This window comes from Rana temporaria, chromosome 3, assembly GCF_905171775.1.
Source record: "Rana temporaria chromosome 3, aRanTem1.1, whole genome shotgun sequence".
Taxonomy (NCBI): Eukaryota; Metazoa; Chordata; class Amphibia; order Anura; family Ranidae; genus Rana; species Rana temporaria.
This window is the reverse complement of record NC_053491.1, coordinates 329,556,007-329,582,674: the sequence shown is the minus strand read 5'-3', so window position 1 is coordinate 329,582,674 and position 26,668 is coordinate 329,556,007. Positions and strand designations below refer to the sequence as shown.

The window sequence follows — 26,668 nt, the reverse complement described above, 5'->3', positions numbered from 1 at the left end:
GCAGCTTTTTGGTTCTGCGTTATACTGACTGTTAAAGGTCAGTTCTGGTCAACAAGTCGAGTCAATCATTGAACTAATAATTCAGAAAACACAGCGGAAAGTTTGCCATGTTTAGATAAATCTGAGTTCTAAAGGATTTAGCACAACCAATTTATGTCACCATTCTGTTTTGTTCAGCTTTCTTCTTCTGCTGCACTGTTTGTAGGTAGCGACTTCAGTTTAAAGAGAGGAACTGAAACTATGGGACATCCTGGTCTGCATTTTCTCACGCTTTTCATTTAGACCGTTCCGAAATTTTGGCAAATTTTCTGTAGGTCCATCTGATTTGTAAAAGTCAAATGCCAGAATAAAAATGTATTTCAATACAACATTTTCATGTTGGACTGGAGTAATCTTAAGGCCGCGTACACACGGTCGAACATGTCCGCTGAAACTGGTTCGCGGACCAGTTTCCGCGGACATGTCCGACCGCGTGTACGACCTAGCGGACAGGTTTCCAGTGGACAAAAGTTTCTTAGCACGCTAAGAAACTTGTCCGCTGGAAACATGTCCGTCGGACATGTACGATGGTTAGTACACCTAATCGGACATGTCCGCTGGTTATGACGTGTAACCAGCGTCGCGAAATCCCGCGCATTCGTCGAATTGATTCGACGCATGCGTAGAAGCATTGCACTTCCGTGTTTGAGAACGTCGGTGTCTTCTACGTCACCGTGTTCTGTGTCCGCGGGGATTTTGGTCTCATGGTGTGTACACACATCAGACCAAAAACTCCCAGGAGACATGTCCGATGAAAACAGTCCACGGACCGTTTTCATCGGACATGTCCCCTAGTGTGTACGGGGCCTAAGCCTCGTACACACGGCCATGAAAACTGCTATGACAGCTTTTGGCCGGGAAAACTGGCCGTGTGTATGCTCCATGGCAGTTTTCCTGACAGGAAAACCGCCGGGAATCGCGGCAGGAAAAATGCCTGCAGCGATTCCAGGAGGTCTTTTTCCCAGCAGTTTCCCTATGGAAAACACTGCAGTGGAGCATACACACGGCCGGGATTCCCGGCCAAAGCTCTCACCGCAGTTTTTCAGACCGGAAAACCTCTGGTGTGTACAGGGGGAAAGTTACCGAGCAGGCTCTCGGTTTTCCCCCTGGGATTCCCGGCTGACTTTTTACCACCGGGAATCCCGGTCCTGTGTACAGGGCTTGAGAGTGCTAGTCTGAAAGTTTTAGGATCAATTTTTGGCAACAGTTGAAAGCACCCGTGAGCTACTTATGCTATAATTGTAAGATAATTCTGCTGTGCCAAAACTGGGAAAATTGACTCGTGTACATTATTATCACTTTGCATAATCCTCTACAAACAGAGTTTTACAGACTCCATAGGAGGCCAGTAGGAGTGTATTTTCCGTAGCTTATTCTGTGTAACCTAATTTCTCTCTGCATCCTAATTCTAAAATGACATTCAAATTTTCAAGCAGGTTTAAATTTAATTGGTTGTTCTGATAAACTGTCTAGAACTGACAATTTCGGAATGTGAGAGGCAGCAAGGATGTCGTCCTATCATCACTAACAGATGCATTCCAGTATCACCAGATTACTGACAATTGGGAAAGACGAAGACCGTATAGCAATGTTTGGATGAAAAAATTAAGTTCTGAGATGGTAGGCTTTGCTCGCTGTGTGCATCTCAAGGATTTCTTCTAATTTGGGCTCCTTTTACATTAGCCGACTCCAAAGTTGCAAAATTTTCAGTGTAGTTTTATAGTATGACTTTGAAGTGACTTTTAGTAAGACTTTTGCACTTTCTGGCATTGCAATTGTGTCAAATTAGGATCAAAGTAGTGCAGGAACCTTTTCTGAAGTTGCACCAACTTCAGTAGTGTCAATTGAAACAGCTCTCATAGACATACATGGCATTTCACATGTCCTGTGACTTTGGGTCTCACAAGTCGATCCTAAGGCCCCTTTCACACTGGGGCGGGAGGTGCGGTATTCGGCCTCTAGCGGTGCGGTTTTAACCCCCGCTAGTGGCCGAAAAAAGGTTAATACCGCCGGCAATGCGCCTCCGCAGAGGCGCATTGCCGTCAGTATACCCGCGGTTTTCCATTGCTTTCAAGAAGGAGTGGTGGAGGAGCGGTAAACACACCGCTCCAAAGATGCAGCTAGCAGGACTTTTTCCACGTCCTGCTAGCGCACCGCTCCAGTGTGAAAGCCCTCTTTAGGGTCGGTTTGCAGGCACTATTGCAAACCGCCCCAGTGTGAAAGGGGTCTAAGTCTCACAAGTATGAAAGGAGCCTTAGCTGTTGTGTGCCTTTTTAGTATTTAAGTCTGACCTCAGGAGATAACAGTAGGCTCGAGAGGTCTCTGTATAAACTTTAATTTGTCTCCCAGATTCCATAGGAGCCCCTAACAAAGGCGCTTAGTATACAAACTTCCACTCTGAGCTCCATTGTTGTAGCTCTGACGCATCTTACCTCATTGGTAGAGCCTTACTTGTTTAGAGGGGCTCAGCACAGTGTATTGGATAGTGCAGGGGGATCATGGGAAAACACTGACCTTATATTTGGAATGTCCTATTGAGATATTGAGTTCTCCATGTTCAAGTAATCCAGGTTCTGAAAGTGGATAAAATGGATAAAAATGCATGCAAAAGACACTTTTATCATTTAGTCTCATGTTCACATTCAATACGGGACAGTTTTTAAGAAGCTATATTGGCTCTCACATTCTAAGGAATAAGGCTCTTTGGGGTATTTTATTTTTTTCAACATATTAAAGTGGAGGTTCACCCAAAAACTTAATTTTTAACATTAGATTCCTGCTCATTTTGTCTAGGGGAATCGGGTGTTTTTATTTAAATCGAAGCAGTACTTACCGTTTTAGAGAGAGATCTTCTCCGCCGCTTCCGAGTATGGGCTGCGGGACTGGGCGTTCCTATTTGATTGACAGGCTCCCGAAGACCATACCCGGAAGCGGCGGAGAAGATCTATCTCTAAAACGGTAAGTACTGCTTCGATTTAAAAAAAAAAAACACCCGATTCCCCTTGACAAAATGAGCATCAATCTAATGTTAAAAATTGTTTTTCGGGTGAACTCCCGCTTTAAGTTGACCTTCACAAAAATATGAAAGTCCAATGACGGATGTAGTCTAATGATGCAAAAAAAAATGCTCTCATTAAAATGCTAATGCGTATGATTCTATTATTTACCCACCTTCTCTTAGTTTAGTACTTGCTTCTGTCTTCTGTATATATTTTTCTGCTATAGTGCTGCTTTCCGAATTTGTCAACCATGCTGACTTTCCATTTTTCTGTAATAAATGCAAACTACAGAGTTCAAGAGAAACTTTACAGGATGACCGCAGTGTCTTTGCAGCAGTGCAAATGCACACACCCTGCACTAAACCTTGGCTGTATTGTAGCTTATTTTTGCTGTATAACCAACTATAATTGTCCGCTATTGTCATCCCAGAAATGTCAGATTCAAGGGTGAGTTTTGCTTCAAGTACGAGACTAGAAACAATATGGCATCTGTCTTAAGCAGATCCACAGTGGTCATACTAGGTCACAGGCAAGTGCATTTCCTTCAATTGGGACTTTTTGCAATAGGGCACCATGCTTAGGGAACTACTTTTTTTTTGTTGCCTTGTAATACTGCGTACACACGACCGTTTTTCGGGATGTAAAAAATGACATCTTTTTTTTTTTTAATATCAATAAAAACGATCGTGAAAAAATGGGCATTAAAAATTTAGAACATGCTCTAAATTTTTCACATTGTTTTTAACCACTTGCTTACTGGGCACATATACCCCCCTCCTGCCCAGGTGAAATTTCAGCTTTCGGCACTGCGTCGCTTTAACTAACAATTGCGCGGTCGTGCGACGTGGCTCCCAAACAAAATTGACGTTCTTTTTTCCCCACAAGTAGAGCTTTCTTTTGGTGGTATTTGATCGCCTGTGCGGTTTTTATTTTTTGCGCTATAAACAAAAAAGTGCGACAATTTTGAAAAAAATACAATATTTTTTACTCCTTGCTATAATAAATATCCCAATTTAAAAAAAAGAAAAAACACAATTTTTTTCTCAGTTTAGGCCGATACGTATTCTTCTACATATTTTTGGTAAAAAAAAAAAAAAAATCGCAATAAGCGACTGGTTTGCGCAAAAGTTATAGCGCTTACAAAATAGGGGACAGAATTATTATTTTTTATTACTTATTTTTTTACTAGAAATGGCGGCGATCTGCGATTTTTATTGGGACTGCGACGTTATGGCGGACACATCGGACACATTTTTGGCGCCATTCACATTTATACTGCGATCAGTGCTATAAATATGCACTAATTACAGTATAAATGTGACTGGCATTGAAGGGGTTAACACTAGGGGGTGAGGAAGGGGTTAAATATGTTTCCTAGAAAGTGTTCTAACTGTGGGGGAAGGGGGGTGACTGGGGGGGGTGACCGATCTGTGTCTCTATGTACAAGAGACACAGATCGGTCTCCTCTCACCCCTGACAGCACCGCTGTCTCTGTGTAAAACGGCAATGAGAGATGATCTCATATATTTACATATGAGATCATCTCTCATTGGCCGCACAGATCGCATCGCAAACGGCCACTCTGATTGGCCGTTCGCGGCGATCTGTAATTGGCTGTGTCCGAGGGACACGGCCAACACAGATTTTCCCCGCTGCGCGCTCTGGAGCGCGCGCGGGGACCGCCCAAAGGGGCGGACGTCAATTGACGTCGTGTTGGCTTTTGGGATCCGCGCTGTAGCCGTCAATTGACGGCAGGCGGATCCCAAGTGGTTAACGTCGTAAAAAATGGCCGTGTGTGGGCTTTAATGACGTGAAAATAACTTGCATGCTCAGAAGCAAGTTATGAGACGGGAGCGCTCGTTCTGGTGAAACTAGCGTTCGTAATGGAGATAGCACATTCGTCACGCTGTAACAGACTGAAAAGCACGAATCGGCAAAAGCAGCCATCCGAATGGAACTTCTCCTTTATAGTGCCGTCGTATGTGTTGTACGTCACCACGCTTTGATAGAGCATTTTTTTCACAATCGTGTGTAGGCAAGGCCAGCTTAACAATCATCGGGTTGACAAAAACGTTGTTTTTTCTAGACCATTAAAAACGGTCGTGTGTACGCGGCATAAGGGTCCGACTGACTTTTTCCATCGTAAATTCCGACCGTGTGTATGCCCCATCGGACTTTTTTCTGAGGAATTCCATTGGAGTTTAGATAGAGAACATGTTGTCTTTTACTCCGATGGAATTCCGTCGGAATTCTGATATGAGTTTGGCCGGGCAAAAGCCTGATCGTGTGTACGGGGCATAACATTTTTTACATGTGGGACACTAGATTTTTGGAGCAAGCCTGCCGCCTTTTGTGATCACATCTGCATATGCTAAAGGTGAGGCAATCTCCAAGTCTCTAGAAAGAATGCACCATTTTCTCAGCCTAACAAGGTGGGAAGCTTTTTGGTCCAAAAAGCAGATCAAATTGTCATAAGAGGCAGTGTGGGGTAGCATCAGTAGGTCAATCCAATGGGGCAGAGTGGTTAAATGTGAGCTACTGTAATCATCCCTTCCACTATGCTTAAAGCGGAGTTCCACCCAAAAATTGGACTTCTGCATTTTGGAACCCTCCCCACTTCCGATGACACATTTGGCACCTTTCAGGGGGGAGGGGTGTGCAGATACCTGTCTAAGACAGGTATTTGCACCCACTTCCGGGCATAGACTCCCGTGGGAGTCTACGCCACTTCCTGTCCCCCCCCCCGATGTCTCCTGGGAAACGCACTGTTCCCAGGAGAGAGCGGGGACCAGTGATGGCGTGCCCTATTCCCACACCGAGGATGGCGGCGGGAGCATCCGAGGACCGAGCGATAGCTTAGCCTCGTCTGCCGACATCACGGGCGCGCTGGACAGGTAAGTGTCCATTTTTTTAAAAAGTCAGCAGCTGCAGAATTTGTAGCTGCTGGCTTTAAAAAAAAAAATTGGGTGCACCTCCGCTTTCAGGAAAAATAATTAGGAGAGTCCTAGAGATCTCCTGCATGCAATTCGCATAAGTGTCAACCTGGCCTTAATTTTTTGAGCAGTGTATAAAATGCTAAATACCCTTTCTTCTCAGCAGTATATAGCAGTCTTGTGACTTTTGTCAATGTTTGGCCGATCACTGGTTAAAGCTTGTAGGAGGAGTTTTCATTCTCCTCTGACTGTTCTATGAGGCTGAAGGACCCCTGACCCTCTGGTGTTTGTTTCTTCAGTTCACTGCCTTTTGGGCAGCCTTATTGCATAAACCTTATAAGTGGGACATTTATTGAATAATAGACTTTAAATGGGAAACCTCTGGCACTGAAATTCTAGGCAGGAACTTTTGCTAGCTGGTGTGGGAAGCAAGCTTTTGTTAATGTCCCAAGGACAGTAGTTCAAGCTGTTACGTGAGTAACATTGCAACCCAGACTGTACAAGATGTTTTTTCCAGCGAATAATGTGCACCTTGGTTCTAACTGTCTGGAAGCGTCTTCAAGGGGCGCATAAAACGTGTTTAATTAATGTTCATTGAATTTGTTCAGGTATGTACGCTTCAAAGCAACACGGAGCTCCAAGCTTGATGCATTCAGTGCAAAAGACAGATTATGGTGCTGTGCCTTGTTGTTTGTTCTGCCCATTATTTGAAGTGGGCCTATTTTTAAGATCCGCAGTGCACAAGAATCAATGTGGCACATTATCAAATCACGTTACTTTTTTCAGCAGATCTCTTTATTTTAATTACGGTAATAAATGACCTATTGCACCCAATCTTTCTCCTATGATCTAAGGCCTAATTAAAGATCTTATTCCTCTCAATATTCAATGGTATATAGAAAGGAGTGCCTGGGATCCAGTAAATGTGAGTTTGAAAGTGGGTTTGAAGACAATTTATTGAAGGTATCAAACCAACTTATTTCAGGGGAGCAGGGACTTCCCCCTTCTTCAGGGCTATTTAAAGTGACAAACGGAAAAGGAAAAAATGGCGCAAAGACCAACACAAGCTATACATTAGTAAAAACAGCCGTCGGAATAAAATAATAAATGATGGAAAATGAATGTGGAACTAGTCCCAGCAATTGATGAAAGGAGTGGGTTTTTAGGACCAGCGGCAGCTCCCCTATCTTGCCTATTTAAAGTAAATGTAAAGGTTTTTTTTTTAACTATATATATATATACACAGTACAGACCAAAAGTTTGGACACACCTTCTCATTCAGAGTTTTCTTTATTTTCATGACTATGAAAATTGTAGATTCACGCTGAAGGCATCAAAACTATGAATTAACACATGTGGAATTATACATAACAAAAAAGTGTGAAACAACTGAAAATATATTTCATATTCTAGGTTCTTCAAAGTAGCAACCTTTTGCATCAGACACATCTCTAGAACTGTTAAGAGAAGACTGTGTGAATCAGGCCTTCATGGTAGAATATCTGCTAGGAAACCACTGCTAAAGAAAGGCAACAAGCAGAAGAGACTTGTTGGGGCTAAAGAACACAAGGAATGGACATTAGACCAGTGGAAATCTGTGCTTTGGTCTGATGAGTCCAAACTTGAGATCTTTGGTTCAAACCCCCGTGTCTTTGTGTGACGCAGAAAAGGTGAAAGGATGGACTCTACATGCCTGGTTCCCACCGTGAAGCATGGAGGAGGAGGTGTGATGGTGTGGGGGTGCTTTGCTGGTGACACTGTTGGGGATTTATTCAAAATTGAAGGCATACTGAACCAGCATCTTGCAGCGGCATGCTATTCCATCCGGTTTGCGTTTAGTTGGACCATCATTTATTTATTCAACAGGACAATGACCCCAAACACACCTCCAGGCTGTGTAAGGGCTATTTGACCAAGAAGGAGAGTGATGGGGTGCTGCGCCAGGTGACTACCTCTTGAAGCTCATCAAGAGAATGCCAAGAGTGTGCCAAGCAGTAATCAAAGCAAAAGGTGGCTACTTTGAAGAACCTAGAATATGAAATATATTTTCAGTTGTTTCACACTTTTTTTGTTATGTATAATTCCACATGTGTTAATTCATAGTTTTGATGCCTTCAGTGTGAATCTACAATTTTCATAGTCATGAAAATAAAGAAAACTCTTTGGATGAGAAGGTGTGTCCAAACTTTTGGTCTGTACTGTATATATAATAGGTATATATATGTAGAAATGGAAAGGTGGCAGCTAAAAACATAATTTTAGATAATTGTTTGACAAAAATCTCATAAAACTAAAATTAATCCCGTGAGAGCTGTATGGAAAAAATATATAAATATAAATAAATAAATAAAAATATATATATATATATATATATATATATATATATATATATATATATATATATATTTTTTTTTTATTATTATTTATTTATTTATATTTATATATTTTTTTCCATACAGCTCTCACGGGATTAATTTTAGTTTTGTAAGATTTTAGTTTTATACATAAACATGTTGTCAAATGGAATAAATATGGAAATAAAAATAAATACAATTCAATATAGAATGCTAATTCTTAAAATATTTCTCCAGGCAAGTCATTTTTTTTTTTTACTGACCTCACTCACCACCATCAAAGTGATGGAACAACCGAGATGTGTGAGCAGGGTGGCATTGAACAGGACTTTTCATATTTATATAGTTGCCTCTTCTAATTGCATGCCTCTGCCAGTGGTGTCGCCTGCTGCTGTCATTCAATGTCTGTTGGTAATAATTCCTTGTGTTTGGGAATGTCTGCCTGGAAAAGTGAAGCCCAACGATCCTCAATTGATGATCATAGATATCTGCAATGATCTGAATGATTGTCTACATCATTGTCATGTAACAATGGTTTCTGAATAATCTTTATTGACAGTTTTTTTAGCAGCCTACTTCACACAGTGCATAGGTCCCAACATCAAATTACTATGTTTTAAATGAAAGTCTTGAAAAGATCGGTTGATGGATTTTTGTATATGATACAAAGTTACACATTCCAAATTCTTACAGAAGCCAGTTACCATGGCAATGATTTATATATTCTTGTTAAAAACGGATAATTCTCTCTAGGCATTTGAAACCTGGATAAAATATGTAAAGACAGTCGAATGTTCTTCTTAAATGGCAAAGAAGAAAAGTGAGGCCTGTCTGTTCTCCATATTTTTAAGAGATCTCCAGCCAAAATGAATTTATTCATACGTACTTATATGTCCAAAATCCAAAGTTTCCATTAGTTGGGTTCCTACTCCAATTTCAGGTCTTTCAGTTCAGAAGGGAGTAGAAGACCCCATCAGGCTTTTCCTTTAAACTGCCCATTATCTCATTGGATTTTGAGGTTGGCGTTGGCCCCTGGGTACACACAACATTTTATAGAAATACTGTTCCGTCAAACAGTAAAAGGCTGGAACTCCCCTTTAATCTGACTATTAAAAGTCAGCAGCTACAAAAAGTGTAGCTGCTAACTTTTAATAAACACTCACCTGCTCCACGGTGCAGCAATGCGGCCGCCCGGAGCTCCTCAACCCCCCCCCCTTTCTGCCGGCGCCTCCATTCACAGTGTGGGCACCCGACCGTGACAGCTTTCGGTTTCACGGCTGGGCACTCACTGCGCATCCGCGAGTCGTGCTGCGCTCTCGCAGTGGACAGGCAATCTTTTGGGAGATGTCATGTCCCAGGAGACCACCTAAGGCGAGAGGAGGAGTCGCCTAGGCGGTCCCTGGGTGGAAGTAGGAAGTGGGACAGGAAGTCCCACTCCTACCGAAGCCCCCCCCTCCCAAAAAATGACATGCCAAATGTGGCATGTAAGGGGGCGAGGAGTGCTTTAAAGCGGAAGTTCCACTTTTGGGTGGATCTCCGCTTTAAGAGCCAGTTAGGTCTGCTACATGCACACGATTGTGGGTGATTTACAGGCTTGGGGCAGGTAGGTAGCTTACCTTGCTATACTGTTTAACTGTAATAGAGAAAAATCTAGTCAGCAACTTATCTCTTTTTATTATTTCTACTACAGATACTCGTATAGCGCTGTCAATTTACGCAGAATTTTACATATACAGTAAAACCTTGGTTTGAGAGCGTTTTGCAACACAAACCAATTTTTGTTTTATAAATTTTGACTTGATATACAAGTGATGTCTTGATATACAAGTAGCGTCATGTCATAACTGAGTATAAAATAGAAGAGAGGCGCCTCTAAGTGTAGCAATATGGTTACATTTAATGAAGGTACAACATTGAGCAACTTACATGGTTGATGATTAAAATGGACACCTCTAAGTATGCAGGCATCCGGGGTAAAGCTGTCCACGTAGACCGTCCTCCGCACCACCATCGATGTCATTCCTTCCACGCTGCGATCCACGATCGGTTCAAGCCTCGTTTTCTGAACGCTCTACTGCAGGGTAGTCTTCCCGGTCACGATTGCAGACTGACAGCGGTGAGATCCAGCGGTGCGGAGGACGGTCTATGTGGACAGCTTTACCCCGGATGCCTGCTTACTTAGATGTGCCTCCTTTTTAATCATCAACCATGTGAGTTGCTAAATGTTGTACCTTCATTAACTGTAACCATATTGCTACACTTAGAAACGCCTCTCTTCTCTGTAGCTCCTGATGGATTTTGCCTTTAAACCCCTTGTGGAGGCTTCCATTTGTGGATTGAAATTTAATGGTTACAGAACCTTTTTTCTTTTTTTAATGACTTCAATACCCGGCAATTTCACCCCCTTCCTGCCCAGGCCAATTTTCAGCAATTTTGAATGACAATTGCACGGCCATGCAACAATGAATTTGTTATCGTTTTTTTTTTTTTATCCCACAAATAGAGCTTTCTTTTGGTGGTATTTGATCACCTCTGCGGTTTTTATTTTTACGCATTCTATAGTAATACTAATTTCTTCTGGCTATACACATCTAGCGTTTAGGTGTGTCTAGACACATGTAGAAATGTCTAGCATTTTTTCTGCTCTTCAGCTTCTCTCCTAAATGCACCTTTGGTTACAAAAATGATGATATGGGTGGAGGAGCTGGAGCAGCACACAGTATTCATTCACCCCCAGAACAGCAGAGAGTTATGACGTGGCAAGAGGAAGGGGAAACTGTAGAAGTGCCAAAGAATGGACTCTTCCAGGAGTGGCTGAATTACCTAGAAAGTGAATAATAATAATTTATGTAAAGGAAAAATGCTTGGGGGTTGTAAAGGTTTGTTTTGTATTTTCTAAATAGGTTCCTTTTACGCTAGTGCATTGTTGGTTCACTTACCCTTTCCTTCCATTTCCCATCTAAATGTTTTTTTCTTTTGTTTTTTTTTTGTCTGAATTTCTCACCTCCTGTTCCTCCTCAGTAAGGTGTTCAGTAAGTTGTTCTGGCTGACTAACCACCGTTCGGATGATGGTGGCAAGCTTACTGAGGAGAAACAGGAAGTGAGAAATTCAGACAAAGAAAAAAAAAGAAAATTTAGACGGGATATCACAGGAAAAGTTTAGTGAACCAACAATGCGCTAGCTTAACGTAACCTATTTAGAAAATAAAAAACAAACCTTTACAACCCCTTTAATTTTCCTGTGGGGGAGCCTGACTTCAAGGGAGGATTTTTTTTTCCCTGGAGCTGGGCTTTCATTTTTCCAATCTGATTTCAGGAGGAGGATCACAATACTGGTTTTCACATTTCTACAAACTGTCGGCAACTTTCTCTTTTTTTTTTTTTAAGAAATGCTGCTAATGAAGCTGCCGTAGTCATTTTCTGTAATGAGCATCAAGTGGCATTGTAGAATTGACAAGAAGTTTTTAAGATCATTTAGAAAATTGGAGATTTGCTAATTGGCCTTATCATTTCTGGAGAGCAAATAGATTATGGAGAGGCAAGCAAGAGTGACTGAAGTTCTGGTAGGAAGAGGACAGGGTGGATTAACGTCAGATGATCTTGTTCACAAACTGTGTCTGATAACATGGCCTTGACTGATCCCTTGAGAAATAATGGTTGACAATGTCCTACATAGTTTTCGAATATGCCTTATTTTAAGAAGGGTCGCACTTCAATGCAGCTTGCCAGTTTCTGACATTACTGAGGTACTTTGTATAAATTAGCCTTTTATGCATGCTGAATGCCTGTCAGTTAAAGTGAACCTGCGTCCAGTTTATGGACGTGCCAAGCCTTCTAATGTAGAACTATGGCCTGTCATTAAAAAATATATTTTCTGCAGCACTTAAAGTAGAATTCACTGGCAGGCTCACCAGGTATTTGTGGGAAAACTGCAAGTGCAGGTATACTTATAATTAAAGTACAGCCAAAGCTTGTTGTTTCACCACTCATGTGACCCGTTTTCCGCTTAAGCCCACTCTCGGCTGACGTCACAGAGCTGGTCCAGACTCGGGCCAGATCGCCACCATATGGATAGGATCTGCTCACTTGCCTGGATTGGCACTTGGCTCAGCCTCTCAGTGAGCTGCTGAGAGCCTGATCCAGCTGCTCCCGCCCCCTCCACAGCCCAGTGCTCCAGTGAGTGAGGCGGGGGCAGAGCAGAGAGCGGTGACTGACAGTCACCAACTCTCTGCTCAGGGAGCTTTTGACAATCAAGTGATTGGCGGTTCTTAGTCTGAGTCAGCAGGGGACAGATGCAGCATCGAACTGATGCTGCATCCAGCTAGGCAAGTATGATTCTTAAAAATAAAAAATAAAACCCATACTTCTCTTTTAAAGTCTAATTCTAGTCTAAACCTAGCTAGTTTTAAAATTACTTCCTCCTCCAAATTAACATCTATGCTGACTAACCTGTGTAAAAAAAGTATATAATGGCTAATCTCCTGTGTCAGCCAGCAGTGGCTGCAGGGGAGAGGAGAGAGCAATCAAGAACATCTGGGAAAGCCTAGAGTGATGACCTCACCTATAGGCTCCCATGTCCCAGCTGTTGTTGGCACTCTGTTCTCTCCCCTGCAGCCACCACTGGCTGGCATAGGGGAGCTGGATAATGTGACTATGCATTTTTTTTTTACACAGATTAGTCAGCATAGGTGTTAGGAGGATGGAGGTTACATTTTTAAAAATGGTTAGGTTTAGGCTGGAATTCTACCTTGAGTTGTACAGTTAGTTTTTTTTTTTTATCTTCATGCATTCTATGCATAACAATAAAAAGCCTTCTGTGTGCAGCAGCTACCCCAGCACCCCCTAATACTTACCTGAGCCCCATCTCTCTCCAGCGATGTCTAAGAGTGTCGCAGCCATCCAAGACTCTCCCTTCTGATTGGCTGAGACACAGCAGCGGCACCATTGGCTCCTGCTGCTATCAATAAAAATTAGTCCGCCAATCAGGAAAGAGAGGAGGTGGTGCCTGGCTGCAGCTCTGTGTCTGAATGGACACAGGGAGCTGTGCCTCGGCTCAGGTGCCCCCATAGCAAGCTGATTGCTTTGGATGCATTTGACAGGAGGGCAGGGCCAGGAGCACAGAAGAGGGACCCAAGAAAAGGAGGATCTGGGCTGTTCTGTGAAAATCCACTGCAACAGAGCAGGTAAGTATGACATGCTTGTTTTTATTGGAAACAAAACAAGAATTTACAATCACTTTAATTTTAGGTGCACCTACATTTTTATTTGCAAAATTCCTAGTTAGCCTGCCAGCGATGTCCTTAAAGCACCCACTTCAAGGGTGGATTTTTGGATTTTCTTGCAGTTGAGCTTAAAAAAAAAAAAAAAAACCCCACTTACCTCTGTAGCTGCAAGCACTATGAGGTTATTCATCCTCGTATATACAGCACAACTTTAAATTGATAGGAAGGTATATTATATTAACTAACCAGAAATACTAGGGTGATTTCTCAGCAAAATAAAGCATGGAGACCTGTATGGATTGGGTGGGATGCTTTGAATATTACAAATTAATTGGTGTTTCTGGTTTTGGGGTAATCTGTTCCAGTTTAACAGTAGAAGCACTAAAGTCATTTAAATGGTTTTCCCAGCAGCTCAGATCTCCAGCTCTGCATTTATATTAGAGATCAGAAGGCTAAGGATACTGAGCCTGCTGGGAGAGAGGAGGAGAGGTAGCTGAGCTGCTGGGAGTACCACTTGAGTCATTGCCCTATTAATTCCAGTAGGTGAGCAGTATTCCATCCATTCTGCAGAATATGGCTTCATAGGGGCCATTGTGCATGCACACTAAGAGGAGGAGCCAGCATGGCTGTGTAGTGCCAGGCTGCACAGTGACAGTTGCTAGAATGGGGAGAAAGGTTAGCAATTAGCACAGCATCTATTAAATGACAAGTTCATTGTAAATGACAAGTTCATTGTGCCATTTAAGACTATAGAACAACCATTAAAGAGCAATGCTAGCCAGACCTCTACATACACCATTTAGTCACATACACAGGAGCAATCGATGACTTGTGAGTACTGTACATGGGCTAACAATCCCCCAAGAGTGCCATGTTTGGCTTTATAGCATCATAAATGGCCTATGAAAAGGAGCACTCTATAAATTATATAGTGTTAACCTGAAAACGTAGGTGAGATCCAAATGAACTATAAATAAGTACAGTTGACAAAATGAGGAGCACACTACTAATTTAGATTTAGGGAAATGCTAATGTAGAATTTTAACATTTATCTGCAACTAGATGTGTGATTTGTTTCATTCCGAATTGAAATACGAATATATTTTTTGTATCCAAATTCCAAATCACAATTGTAACGAATGTAAACGAATCTGCTGCAATGATGAAACAAAATAATTCCAAAATGAAGAAATTCATATTTGGAAACAAATATGAAATGTAAACATTGCAATTCTTATGCCGCGTACACACGATCATTTTTCGGCATGAAAAAAAAATTGTATTTTAAAATTTGTATTTAAAATGATCGTGTGTGGGCTTCATATCATTTTTCGGGTTCTTTTTTTCGAACATAGTGCATTTTTTTACGACGTTTTAAACAATGTCGTTTTTCGGGTTGTAAAAAATGATCGTGTGTGGGCTAAAACGACGTTAAAAACCAGCGCGTGCTCAGAAGCAAGCTCGTTCTGGTAAAATTTACCATTTGTAATGGAGTAAGCACATTCATCAAGCTGTAACAGACAGAAAAGCGCAAATCATCTTTTAATAACACGGAATCAGCTAAAGCAGCCCCAAGGGTGGCATCATCAGCATGGAACTTCCCCTTTATAGTGCCGTTGTACATGTTGTACGTCACCGCGCTTTGCTAGAGCATTTTTAAAAAACGATGGTGTGTGGTCGTTTTAATGATGAAGTTGGAAAAACTTTGTTTTTTCTACATGCCGAAAAACGTCGTTTTTTTTTAATGCCGAAACGTGTATGCGGCATACGAGTTGAAAAATTTGGCAGCTGCATTCAAATCGAAAAAAAAAAATTTGAATTCAATTTTTTTTAATTCGACTGAATTTGGGAAATTCATAAACTAATATATAATGTAAACCTATTGCAATTCTTAGATGAAAAATTCAGCAGCCGCATTCAAATGGAAAAATGCTAATTTAGAATTTTCCGAATTCGGTCGATTTTAAATAAAATTTTGGTTGAATTTTTAAAATATTGAAACAAAACAAAGCACATTTTTTTCATTCTTCACATGTCTATCTGCAAATTTATCAATACGAAACGTCAGGTTAACCATCAGATACAAACTTTAAATTTCACCTGCTAAAGATGACAAAAGGTGAAATCATTCCCAAGTAAGCCTAGAAGCCTTGGGAAATGGCCCCATAGAAGTGCATCCCATGATGGTGGTTTAGACGTGGCTTTTCTTGTAGGATCGAAGGGCCAGATTCACATAGAACTGCGGCAGCGTAACGTATCGTAGATACGTTACACCACCGCAAGTTTTCATCGCAAGTGCCTGATTCACAAAGCACTTGCGATGAAAACTACGCCGGCGGGCCAATTCAAATGGGCGTGTGCCATTTAAATTAGGCGCTCTCCCGCGCCGGACCTACTGCGCATGCTCCGTTTCCTAACTCCCGCCGTGCTTTGCGCGCCGTGACATCATTTTTTCGAACGGCGACGCGCGTAACGTACTTCCCGTATTCCCGGACGTGTTACGCAAACGACGTTAAATTTTAAATTTCGATGCGGGAACGACGGCCATACTTTAGACAGCAATACGATTGCTGACTAAAGTTAGGGCAGGTCAAACGACGACTAACTTTGCGACGGGAAACTAGACTAGCAGCGACGTAGCGAACGCGAAAATCCATCGGGGATCCGCCGTAACTGCTAATTTGCATACCAGACGCTGGTTTACGACGCAAACTCCACCCAGCGGCGGCCGCGGTATTGCATCCTAAGATCCGACAGTGTAAAACAATTACACCTGTCGGATCTTATGGATATCTATGCGTAACTGATTCTATGAATCAGTCGCATAGATAGAAACAGAGATACGACGGCGTATCAGGAGAAACGCCGTCGTATCTCTTTGGTGAATCTGGCCCAATATTATTGCAGTGAGATGGAGATACATCAGGGGGTGGGGGGGAATAGGAGCAAGTAACATAAGTGCAATTTATTTCAAAGCGCACGTATCCTGTAAGAACAAGCTGTCCCAGAGATTATACCCTTGCAGACTCACTGATGAACATACGTTTCCAGCAAAAGCCGCTTTGCTGAAGTTTGCACACTCTTGAGCCAGAGGTCAGTTCTTCTCACTGACACATTTCAGTGCTAGCGAGCTCTTTATGCCAAGAAGCTGCCAGCATGCCAGCTTGTTCTAATTTCTTTTGCTGCATGTTTCCGGCTGAATGTGTGTCTTTTTTTTTTAACGCATACCGAAGAAATTTTAGATAATTGATCATCTCGCAGGTTGGCCAGTGATTATTTATTTACTACATGCAAACTACAATAGAAGGAGAAGGGGGGACTGGCAAATGTTGGTGCGTTCAGGCTGAAAATGAGAAATTAGCCAGAGACTTGCGTAAAGCAAGCGGCAGCTGCAGGTTGCACATGATCTGGATTTTAATGTGCTGTCATTATTTTGTACGTCCCAGTTCTAGTGTTTTCCGCTAGGCAGATGCGGGCAGGAGCATGACTAGTTTTGTAATCACATTTTATTTTTTCCCAGTAGTGTCAATACCTAGTCGGTGACTGATTATAATCAGAACAGGCAGCTGCCTGGGGGCCCTAGACTTCAGGGGAGCCCATAGGGGTGCTAAAAATGTTCCGCACTTCGCTTCTCTTCATATTCAATTTTAAAGTTGCAAGTCTTATTGTTTTTTTCAGAAATTGATCAGTAATGGCTGCTATTGTTTTGGTCACAGTGAAGAATATAAAACAATAATGCACAATAGTATGCACACTTTCTGTTCCTGGAAGCATTTTTTTATGAGCCACTGTTCTAGAAGGCATTTGATTATACCACTGCATAAGACGCCACAACTTAAAGGCATAGTCAACCTTTAAAAATAATAATAAATATACCCATTTAAATGGCGCACGTTTAAGAGATATTTCCACTACCTATAGGTAAGCCTTATTCTAGGCTTACCTATAGGTAGAAGTAGTCCGACAGGGTTTACAACCACTTTAATAAGACTGCTGCTCTGATTTTATTGTAAGATGACAAATACACAAACTCCCCATAATGTCAATACATACCCAATACATTTTTTTATATTTTTTTTATTACTATAATTGTATCTCACAGTAATAAACAAAGGCACACTGCCAGCTTCAGACTGCAATGGCATCTGCGTTTTGTGAAGCCTCCAGCCTGGTTATGAATACCATGTTGAAATTCCCTTAAATACACACACACACATACAAAATCTTACAACTGTCCTAATAGTCAGCTAACCTTTTTCTGTGCTGCTGTTAGATCGGTTTTCCTGTCATTTTGCTACTTTTATGTTTTTCTGTGCAACAGTAAAATAAAGACTTATCACTGTGGCTGACATTTAAAGGGCACCTACAGTACTACCCTGTCCACCTTACTTCTAAATCAGAATTTCATTGCACCAAATACCTTTTAAATGTCATTTACCTATATGTGTGTGTGTGTGTGTGTGTGTGTGTGTGTGTGTGTATATGTGTGTGTGTGTGTATATATATATATATATATATATATATATATATATATATATATATATATATATATATATATATATATATATATATAATATTGTGTGTTGCACTGATACTAAGCATTTGTACTAGTGCAAATTCTCTGATACTAAAACCGATATCTTCAAGCCTCGAGTGTATATATACGAGTATAAGTCGACCCGAATATAAGCCGAGGCACCTAATTTTACCACAAAAAACTGGGAAAACCATATTGACTCGAGTATAAGCCTAGGGTGGGAAAATGCAGCAGCTACTGGGTAAACAATGTCCATTTGCAGTCTCACTATGCCCAGTTGTAGTCTCACTGTGCCCATTTGCAGTCTCACTATGCCCAGCTATAGTCTCACTGTGCCCATTTGCAGCCGTACCTTTCATTACTAAAACAGCATGTGTCTCCTGTGTAATGCAGTCTGTTCGACCATCCATTAAAACAAAGCCCCGCCACCTTCTCGTCCGTCCATGATAGAGGAACACTGATATGATGCTGAGAAACTGTATCAGTGTTCTGCCTATCACAGAAGAGGAGGCTGAGGTTCCGTTTATCACAGACGAGGAGGAGACGGGGGTGCTTATCACAGACAATGAGGAGGAGGCGGGGCGCCTATCACAGATGAGGAGGAGGCAGGGCGCCTATCACAGACGAGGAGGAGGCGGGTCTTTGTTACAATGGACGGGCGAACAGAATGCATTACACAGCAGGAGACGCATGCTGTTTTAGTAATGAAAACTCATTCGAGTATATTCCGAGGGGGAGTTTTTCAGCCTAAAAAATGGGCTGAAAAACTTGGCTTATACTCGAGTATATACGGTATGTGCAAATTGAATGCATGATTTGCATGACATGTGAACCTGCAGCCTTTATAATGGTGTCAATTCACATATGTGCAGTCTGGCCGCAGAGCATTTTTCAAAAGGGTCAAGTACAATTTTGAGCACGGTTCGATGCGATTGCTGAACAAAGTTTTTTTATATTTTTGCCAGTCAGTGCCCATGTTGCCAGTCAGTGGCATCTATTGTGAATATTTTTTAACAGGTGGGTGGCCATGGGGGTACATACCTGGCCATCCACATGTTGCCCCCTTCCCTGGTGGTCCTGGTGGCTTCCCTGGTTGTCCAGTGTGGGCATCCGCAGGGGGGGGCTATAGAAACAATCAGCGTATACTCTCCCTGTCAGGAGTGCCGCTGATCAGCTCTCCTCTACTCGCGTCTGTCAGACACGAGTGAGGAAGAGCCATTTAACGGCTCTTCCTGTTTACATCGTGATCAACCGTGATTGGACACGGCTGATCACGTGGTAGAGAGCCTCCGCCGGAGGCTTTTTACCGAGATGCAGAGTGTCAGACTGACACCCCGCATCACCAAACGCCGCGTTGTGCATGCCGGAATTTTATCCTGCTGGACGTCAATAGACGTCGAGTCAGGATAACAGAACCACTTCCCGGATGTCTATTTACTATTGACCGGGTGAGAAGTGGTTAAAAACTATGATTTTAAATCGAGTTGATTTAAATCAAGCCATTTTACTAGTGATTAAAATCAAATCCACCCTGATGCCAACTGCTGGGACAGTTCCACATCTCTGTCCTCTGTCCTAATAAATCTGTGTCCATCGCTGTTTGGTGAGATCACAGCATTTCTTTTATTTTGGTTACTGGTCATGCACAGAAATGCAAAAAAGGGTATTGGCTATGGGGATTGTGGTCATGAGTCGTGGTTCCATTATTATGACCAGGACTGCCCAGAAAGTGGTTGTGTTTTGGGCAAAACCACCTGGAAAGTGGACGTGATCTGTGCTGGGTGGGTGTAGATGTACATTTAATAAATCAATATATATATATATATATATATATATATATATATATATATATATATAGTGACAGGAAGTCAGGTAAATCTGGGGGTGTCGTCACAGACGGGAGATACATTTCTGCCTTGTTTAGAAAATTCACCAATTACTATCCGTTGTCGGCTGCAGAGGTAGCCAGAAAGGTTTAAGGACGTTGGATAGCTACAGCTGTTCAGAATGAGAAAATTAAGGCCTCTATAAGTTGTCCAGAGGATTACTACTGAATTCTGCATCCTGAGGCTTGTTGAGTTAAGGAGAGCTAAGGAAGACTTCTGAAGGTGAAGTGGTTGTTTGGTATTTTTGCTGTGTGATAAGAAAATCAAAAAAGACTATTGTTTTCTGCTGGAAGACCAGCAGTGTCTGCCCAGCAGTAGGCTGTGCCAGACTCCATAGGTAGGTTCCTGTGTTGTGAAGGTAGACGCCCCAAGTGGCCAGGGTTTATTTTATGTTTTATTTTGTTTATGCTGTTTTGATGCTTGCACTGGTTTCCAGCAATATGGAAGAATAAACCATAACCCTTGTTTTTCAACCACCCACAGCTGCCTCTCTGTATAATTTAGTGTGTAGTGAACCCACTCAGGAGGTCACACACCCCCGCTACTGAGCGAACCCCTTACTTACTGTGTGTGTGTGTGTGTGTGTGTGTATATATATATATATATATATATATATATATATATATATATATATATATATATACACACATACACACACACACACACACACACACACACACACACACACACACACACACATATATATATATATATATATATATATATATATATATATATATATATATATATATATACACACACACATTTGCTTTGCTTTCTTCTTAAAACTATTTAGTTTTTTTCTTCTGTGATTTGCTGTTTGCCTGAATTTCAAATAGCCAATATTTCCTAAGTGGCCATGTTGTCGTTTGACAGTTAATTGAATATCTGAACATCAAATAGCGATGCAAATCGGCTCTTTAGTCATTGCTGCCCATAACATTATTTTCCCTTTAATCACAACTAAAGAACACGCTACCAAAGGGAGGAAGAGGCTTTCTTTCTTCTCAGTCACCGAATCAGCGTGGTATAATTGCAAAGTGATTTCTAGATATTTTGCTGCGTTTTCTCTAAGGTGATGGATGAGCAGCAGGTTGGAAGAACAAAGAGCTTCATTACACTTGCTGGAATGTTTGTTTATATAAAAGTGCATTTTTTTTTTATTTTTTAATAGTCTGCCAGGCATGATTTAATTCAACACAGAAATAAAACATTTGAATTACTCCTTAAAGAAAGTAAGATGGGGGTCTGTTTACAGACTGACCATGAAATAATAAAGCAATCCTCTCCTAGCAGACGCACAAGAAAAACAGCGAGATGTTTTTTAATAGGATGGAAACAAGATTGCTGAGGTGTTTTTTTTTAAAAAAAAACCTGGCAAAGAAAATGGAACTGTGTGAACGGGTCCATAGTATACTATGAAAATAGGCAGAAAATAATGCATAAAATAATATCCACTTGTGAGATGGGGAAGGGATAGAAAGCATGTTTTTTTTTTTTTTTTTTTTTAGAGTGAGAGGTCTCCACTTTAAACTGACTGACTATTTGAATTTGTGTTTTATCTAGGTCAGTGGTTCTCAACCCCTGTCCTCAGGGCCCACAAGGGCCCTTTCACACAGGACTGTCCATGTGCGGGGCTCCGCTTTGCTCAGCAGGGATCGCTCCATCGATCCCCGCTGAGCCGGCAGGTGACAGGTCTGTCTTTGCACACTGTGCAGGGACCGAAGTGTCAGCGCCGCTCATCCCTATGGGGGATCGGATGACGACGGTCCGATCCGCCAGACGGATGGAAAAGTAGGGTTTTCCTCCGTCACACTTTGGCGGATGTCAGTGGGCATGTCACCGCTGACATCTGTGGCTCCATAGAGGTGCACGGAGCGCTTGTTCAGGTCCTCCTAAAAAACTGACAGGCGGACCTAAGCGGTCGGCCCGTGTGGAAGGGCCCTAACAGGCCAGGTTTGCAAGATAACTGAGATACATCACAGGTGATAAAATTTTCTGCTCAGTGATTGCAGTATTCTAGTCTGCATCTCCCCAAGGTAATACATAAAACCTGGCCTGTTAGTGGGTCTTGAGGACAGGAGTTGAGAACCACTGATCTAGGTCATGTAGAAAAGTAATGTGTCTGCAGCTGGAAACAAAAACACCTTTTTTTTGTTAACTCAATTATCGTATATAGCGATTGAGTATTGATTTTCTGCCTTTTTTTCCCTCTGTCTAGCTCCAGATCGACAAGGTTGTGACTCTCATATTCGTTTTCCTGTGCCTGCTAACACCAAGCACTGGATTGCACTTCTACAGCGTGGGAACTGTACCTTTAAAGAAAAGATTCTTCGAGCCGCATCCCACAATGCTACAGCTGTGGTCATCTACAACAACAATTCTAATGAAGATACTGTGACCATGACACATCCAGGTATATTCCAATTATTAATGCATGCTTGCTAAACCTAAAAGTAGATGACTTAACACTATAAGACTGGTACCTCACTTTTGTGGTAACACAGTATGTATATTTTATGCATCAATGCTGCAACATGCAAAAGGACCATGGAAAGGCTGACGTTGTTTACTGACAATAGATAAAGAGACATCTCCATCCGGTCTTATTGCATTTACATTTATGCAACAGTACACAGAACAATCTTCTTTTTGACATGGCTAAGGGTAACTCCACTTTCATGGGGGAAATAAATATCAAATAAAGAGAAAATAATATAGTGTATACAATAGCGGCACAAGTCATATTGTAATTGAATGTTATTAAAAATGACCTTTCCTTATCAATCAACAGCCACTGTAATTTTCTGAGCATGCAATATGGCTACACAGAGTTGTTCTGTACATAGTGTGTACTGACCACCAACAGAAACATTTCCTGCTTGTGTGATTGGCTCACCAATTTTCCTAGAAGTCTCCCTTAAGAAGCTTTCACACTGAGGCGCTTTACAGCCGCTATAGCCCTAAAAATAGCGCCTGCATAGCACCTGTAAAGAGCATCTCTTCTCACTCCAATGTGAAAGCCCGAGAGCTTTCACACTGGAGCGCTGCGCTGGCAGGGCGGTAAAAAAAGTCCTGCTAGCCCCATCTTTAAGGTGCTTTAGGAGCAGTGTTTACACCGCTTCTAAAGTGCCTCTGCCCATTGAAATCAATGGGCAGTGCCGCTGCACTGCCGGCAAAGTGCCGCTGTAACCCTTTTTCGGCCGATAGCAGGGGTTAAAATCGCCCCGCTAGCGGCCGAAAAGCACTGCAAAAAAAGACGGTAAATCGCCGCTAAAGATAGCGGTGCTTTACTGCCGACACCCGGCGCTGCTCAGTGTGAAAGCAGCCTAAGATGCAAGTCAGATTTCAGGCATCCCCTGCAACAAAAATGTCACTTTTGGTGAGATGCTACCTGTAGGAACACGTCTAAAGGGATGCAGGCCCATCAGATTTCCTCATTAGAGCCCTGCAGGTGCACATCTGATAGCTAATTATGAAACCACTCCCATTAGACTCACTCATCACTGAGGCTTGGAGGAACATGCAGGGATTACTTCAGAATAACAAAAGTTAGAAATCTGCAACACAGGTTGTTATAATCCTTGCATTGTACATAGATTACCCAGAGGGGGATGTTTTTTTTTTTTCTCAACAAAAGTGGAGTTACTCTTTAAGATATTTGCTTTGTTTCTCTCTTAAAGAGGCTGCCATGTTGCCCTTTAGGTCAAATCTCTGTAAAACGTATCTCCTGGCCCACTTATAATCACTATACCAGCACCCCCTGCTTCTTCTGTTTTTTGTTTCAGCTAAATACCCAACATAACTTACAGAGGGTTGCTAATACGACCCTCAATTGTGTAACAATTTTTAGGCATTGCAAACAGAGTCACAGGCCTAAGCACTGCATCATGGGAAGGGGTCACACGCACCCTCATACCTGAAAGCACTGGGTATATTGTGGTGGCTGTAAAAGGAGCAGTGAGGAAGTGCTTGAGACATGTTTTTGCCCTGGCTAGTACAAGTGGCAGGGTATCTTAAAACAAAAAGGGGGGGGGGGAGTACTGGCATAGTAAATTTAAGAAATATAAGTGGGTGAAAGATTTGTCCTTGTTTTTTTTCCGGGCGATCTGTTTGTTTGTAAACCGCGTCTCCAACGACTGACATAAATTCCCTTGTAAAAAGTAAACAAAGCCAGTGTTTCACACAGTTTCATGCACACTTTCTGTTTGTGATTATGATTATACAATGTGTAAACATCCGGGAAATGATGATCCTTGATTGTTGTTTAAAATCTAATTATGCTATTCATAATAAAAAAAATTCAAATTCTGAACCATTTCATTTCATTGTGATCTGGGACCGGTTTACTGAATCACTTAAAGTGATATTAAAGGCAATTTTTTTTTGTACTTCTGGCCCCTCCCTCCTGTCGAGTGCCCCAGAGTAAGCAGCTTGCAATGGGGGCACCCAAACAGACTTTCTCCCGAGCCACTGCTCTGCCTGTCCATTCAGACACGGAGCTATGGTTCGGCCCTTCCCCCTCTTTCTCCTAATCGGTTTAATGGCTGTGATTGACAGCAGCTGGAGCCAATGGCATCTGCTGCTGTCTCAGCCAATGAGGAGGGAGAGTCCCCATAGAGACTATGCTCTTGTGCACATTGCGGAGTCGAGAGGGAGCTCAGGTAAGTATTAGGGGGGCTGCTGCACACGGAATGTTTTTTTACGCTTTTCAAAAGGTTGCGTACCTCCGCTCTACAGAAATGATAAGAGAGGGAGAGGCATCACCGGCAGGAGTCAGTCAGTTCTGCTGATGGACTAAAATGATATGCTCAAAGTAGGAAGGAGCTGGGTGTCTTAAAGAGGGAGCAGATTGTCGGCTTCATCAATCTGATGCTTCTCCTTTTACTGTTCAGGCACAGGCTGGGAAGGAAAAAGACCTGTCAATGTTAATTAACTGCAGCAGAGGACAATTGGGTCCCCTGGCCTGACAGACAGGGCTGTGCTGTGTGACAAATCTGTGTAAATCTACAGCTGGATGGACAAAAAGATAAATCCTTTATAACGTTAAACTCTCATTTATGTTTCTCATCTGTGCATTTAGGGGTTTGCATGAGGTCCAGCTTTAAAGGGAATATATATTCTTATATGCAGGGCTAAAAATTTCAAGTCCTGAGCTACTAGCCAGGCCTCAAAGGTTACTTGCCACCAGTGTCCCACTCAATCCCTACCCTTCCATGCCCCTCATTCCACCCCCTAGACACGCCCTCATAAATTAAAATGACACTTTAATGTTTTATGCAAAAATAAGTTGCAAAAATAAATATTAACAAAAACGTTATCGGTGCAGCCTCCTCACCTGTGCCCACCATTGCAGCCACACTGTGCACCAACCATTGCAGCCACACTGTGCACCAACCATTGCAGCCACACTGTGCACCCACCATTGCAGCCACACTGTGCACCCACCATTGCAGCCACACTGTGCACCCACCATTGCAGCCACACTGTGCACCCACCATTGCAGCCACACTGTGCACCCACCATTGCAGCCACACTGTGCACCCACCATTGCAGCCACACTGTGCACCCACCATTGCAGCCCCACTGTGCGCACCATTGCAGCCCCACTGTGCGCACCATTGCAGCCCCACTGTGCCCACTATTGCAGCCCCACTGTGCCCATTAAAGCCATACGTTGCTTATTACAGCCTTATGGTGCCCGTTGCAGCCATACTGTGCCCGTTGCAGCCATACTGTGCCCGTTGCAGCCATACTGTATCCATTGCAACCTCGCCTGGGCCGAGGAATGCATGGCTGGAGGAAGAGGAGAGCCGTGGGATAGAACGCTGTTACCGGTACTTACATTATGATTGTCTCCGCTCTGCTGGAAAATGAGGTCTTGCGAGCTGGGCTGCCTGCCTGGGAGAGCACCGCCGGTGGGGTTGATCGGGAGCATGGAGGAAGAGGAGAGCCGTGAGATAGCACGCTGTTACCGGCGCTTACATTATGATTGTCTCCACTCTGCTCGACACAGCCCCGCCTCCTCCTGACCTGCACCTGTGATAGATAGAACGCATTGCAGCAGTGTACCGGCGTTCTATCTATCACAGGCGCAGGTCAGGAGGAGGTGGGGCTGTGTCGAGCAGAATGGAGACAATCATAATGTAAGCGCCGGTAACAGCGTGCTATCCCACGGTTCTCCTCTTCCTCCATGCTCCCGATCAACTCCACCGGCGGTGCTCTCCCCCCCTCTCCCAGGCAGGCAGCCCAGCTCGCAAGACCTCATTTTCCACTTGCAAAATGCGAGTAGGCGAGTGGAAAATTTGAGGGCTGTTTATGTTTTAGAGATTAGGAAATACAGGGAGTGCAGAATTATTAGGCAAATGAGTATTTGGACCACATCATCCTCTTTATGCATGTTGTCTTACTCCAAGCTGTATAGGCTCGAAAGCCTACTACCAATTAAGCATATTAGGTGATGTGCATCTCTGTAATGAGAAGGGGTGTGGTCTAATGACATCAACACCCTATATCAGGTGTGCATAATTATTAGTCAACTTCCTTTCCTTTGGCAAAATGGGTCAAAAGAAGGACTTGACAGGCTCAGAAAAGTAAAAAATAGTGAGATATCTTGCAGAGGGATGCAGCACTCTTAAAATTGCAAAGCTTCTGAAGCGTGATCATCGAACAATCAAGCGTTTCATTCAAAATAGTCA

At 42.5% G+C, this 26,668-nt stretch overlaps 1 protein-coding gene across 4 annotated transcripts in view; it reads left to right on the top strand.

Annotated features, from left to right (window-relative positions):
• RNF130 (ring finger protein 130) overlaps positions 1-26,668 on the top strand; it is a 453,463-nt gene that overhangs the window by 96,345 nt on the left and 330,450 nt on the right. For all 4 annotated transcript variants that reach the window (XM_040344997.1, XM_040344998.1, XM_040344999.1 and 1 more), the window contains exon 2: positions 22,192-22,386. In XM_040344997.1, the coding sequence (XP_040200931.1) occupies positions 22,192-22,386 (195 nt within the window). The remainder of the gene's footprint in view (positions 1-22,191; positions 22,387-26,668) is intronic.